Source organism: Geospiza fortis, unplaced genomic scaffold (genome assembly GCF_000277835.1).
Source record: "Geospiza fortis unplaced genomic scaffold, GeoFor_1.0 scaffold94, whole genome shotgun sequence".
Classification (NCBI taxonomy): Eukaryota; Metazoa; Chordata; class Aves; order Passeriformes; family Thraupidae; genus Geospiza; species Geospiza fortis.
The window spans coordinates 584,165-587,181 of record NW_005054394.1 but is presented as its reverse complement, the minus strand read 5'-3'; the positions used below and the strand labels follow the sequence as shown (position 1 = coordinate 587,181).

The following is a 3,017-nucleotide window of genomic DNA, read 5'->3' as shown; positions in this document are numbered from 1 at the left end:
TTTCTGGTGTGATTAATACCTGGCACTGTCTGCTTTCACCTGGATCTTTCAATAACTTCATCTGTTATGCCCTATGCAATTTTGTCTTTACTCTGCATTATTCCTCCTGCATACATTTGAACTCACCAATTCCCTACCCATAACAATTTGCAACCTCTCCTGTGATTCAGTAATTAATTCCTAATTCTTTAATACAAAGTCTCAGAACTCTTCTTCTGTGCAATCTCAGTTATACATGCTTTTCTTGTAGGTGATTCAGACTTTTCTTCTGAATATAACCATGTGTCACAAAGGCAAATTCCAGCATCTAATGGAGCATTTCTCACCAAAGATGAAGAGTTTCTTCATTTTGAGGAACCATTTTGTGCTTCAAAATCCTCTTCTTCACTTATGATAAATGCAAATGAAGAGAATTGGAGCAATGCAGGTATGTTATGTTCTTATTCTGGCATGCCTCATTTTTAGAGTGAAGTGAAAATACATTAAAAATATGGATCTGGCCCCTTGCACAATAGAATTTATTTACTAAAACATATATTTTAAATAAATCATTAAAAATAACAAAATCATAAAAATTATATTCAATTACTACCCCTGCTCACATCTTTCCCTCACCCATTTTTCAGAAAAAAAAAAAAAAGAAAAGAGGAGTGAAGAGGAAAATGGAGGAAAGGGCATGGGAGCAAAAACTAAAACAGGCAATTATGCAGAAAGGCTTGTTTTCTGAGAGCATGGAGGGCACAGTGTTTCTGTAGTTGTGGGGGAAAAAGACTCCTGAGAGACACCCAGAGCATGAAAATTAGGTTTCTGCTTTGAATCACTCCAGGCGAGTTCTCTTTAGAAGCAGCTGAAGAGGCTGAAGGTAGCCTCTGCAAACACCTCCTGCAAAATATTTACTTTCATTAAAACCCATTATTTTTCTGATTTTTATTTTAGAATCCAGGACAGTGCAAAATGTCATTTCTCAGATGGTTGCATTGATCATGTGTTTAATCATTTCAGTATGTACAAGGTAATTTTTATTTATTTTATTTTCTGTTTCTGACATGAGTGCTTGCTTCATTTCAACTGGTGAATAAAACTTAAATTAAGGGTCACATTTTCAAACTTATATGTATCTTACTGTGAAACTGTATTTTCATATGATAGTTAATGCAGGCAAACATCTGAGCTATACAGATATGCACAAAAATAAGAAGTATATATGCAGATATGAAAGCTACTTTGCCAAGCGTGCTTTGACAGGGGTTTTGGCAGGCTGAAAAGAATCAGAATGGATCCATGTCTTTCTAAGTAGATTTTTCTCTCAGTCTGAATGCTGAGGTCTTTCTTTCCAGGAGATTATCTTCAATAGTTTACATAATTTAAAGTTTCAAATTACAGTTCACCTACCAGAGTTCAGAGGGTTCATCTGCAAGAACCCTTCCTCCTCCTCCCACTCAGGCTTCACCTCTTTTAACCCAATATGCATCCCTTGGCTTTTTTTAACCTTTCTGGGTATTGTTATGTTCTCAGATATTTTATGGGAGGACTGTCTGCCGCTTTGTTGCTGATGATTTTAGCTTGTAAGTATAACATTTCTTTATTTCTGACATAATTTTTTTACTAAGTCACATCTGAGGAACAAATTCTTTCCTTGAATGTATATCCATGGGTCTTACTGATCCTAATAAGAGCAGTATATGGTCAAATGGGGATAAATGTAGCCTTCAATCCATTACAGCATTTTGCATTTTAATTTCACAGTTCTTTTGTCCCAAGATGCTGCTGTGTCCTCTTTCTTCAGTCTCGACACATTTTTCAAAAAGCTAAATTTTGGTAAGTGGTTCCCATGCCATGTGATGAATAGAGAAATTTAGAAATTTTATATTAAGAAGAGGAAGGAGATTCCTCCTGTTCTTTTCAAGTCGGAAGATAGAAGATGGGGTCTGAAGTTACTGATGGAGCTTTTCCAGTTACTGATTTGTATTCATAGAAACTTTCTGGTAATTCAAAAACCTGCCTTTTCATAATGTGCAATAAATGTTGTAGCAGAAAAGGGAGGTAAACCTAATCTGCCCTAACATGATGCAGACACAGTCCAAGCAGTGTAATTTAAGATTCCAGAGGTGCACTTTCAAGCCTTGCACTGAAGTCCACTCCCAGGCCACCAGACCTAGCCCTTTTTTTAACTGGAAAAAACCCCAAAAACCAGCTAATTGTGATGCCTGCCACATCACCAACTTCCAGGGACTACAGAATTGATATAATGTGGCTTCTCCAACCCAATGCACCATTAGCTCATACATAGGCCTTGATCCTGAAAGCAAATATGGATGTGCTGGATTTATGAATTACCATTCTTTCACCTTTTTTTGCACCACAAAATTCTAAAGGTCTAAAATGCAAAATGCTTCTAAGACTAAAAGGTTTGGGCTCATCTGAATTTTTATGGGCTGAAAGTGAAGCTCAAGAGGATCATTGTTGTTTCTGAAGCTGTCAGGGTTCAGGAGATCAGTGTATGCCAAGGGTACCGAGACAATCTGGCAGACCTCAGCCTTTGAATTGGGTATGTTGGAAGTCAGAAACAGGAAGGCACAACCTGGACAGCCCCAATGCAATGACAGTCCCGCTCTTTAACAGATGATGTATCAGTTTGTTGCTATGTCTCTAGTCCCTAAAACTTTGGTTTTACCAAAGCCACCAGGTGAGGACCAGTGTGTTGCAAGCACATGCCCCAAAGTGCTGCTTTCCCTCTTCCTGAATAGCTCAGCCCTGAGTCATAACAAAGCTATTCTTCACAAGAGAAAAACACATTCTGAGAGCTCTTCAGCAGCAGGTATACAGAGAATGCCTCTTTTATGCTCATCACAAGTGAGAAGTCACCTGCTCAAACAAGTAGTCCTGCAGCTTAGCTGAATTTGTCAAACAGGACCTACTGATAATATATAATAATTATACGAAACTGTAATTTAAATCAAGACATACAAAAATGTATTCTTCTTTTTTTTTCCTCCACAGACAATAATAAGAAATAA

At 37.5% G+C, this 3,017-nt stretch overlaps 1 protein-coding gene across 1 annotated transcript in view; it reads left to right on the top strand.

The window, feature by feature from the left end:
• Positions 1-3,017, top strand: part of TMEM71 (transmembrane protein 71) — a 9,484-nt gene extending 6,467 nt beyond the window's left edge. Inside the window, exons 5-9 of the mRNA XM_031060886.1 lie at positions 251-427; positions 937-1,012; positions 1,516-1,565; positions 1,747-1,818; positions 3,001-3,017. Coding sequence (XP_030916746.1) covers positions 251-427; positions 937-1,012; positions 1,516-1,565; positions 1,747-1,818; positions 3,001-3,017 — 392 coding nt within the window. The remainder of the gene's footprint in view (positions 1-250; positions 428-936; positions 1,013-1,515; positions 1,566-1,746; positions 1,819-3,000) is intronic.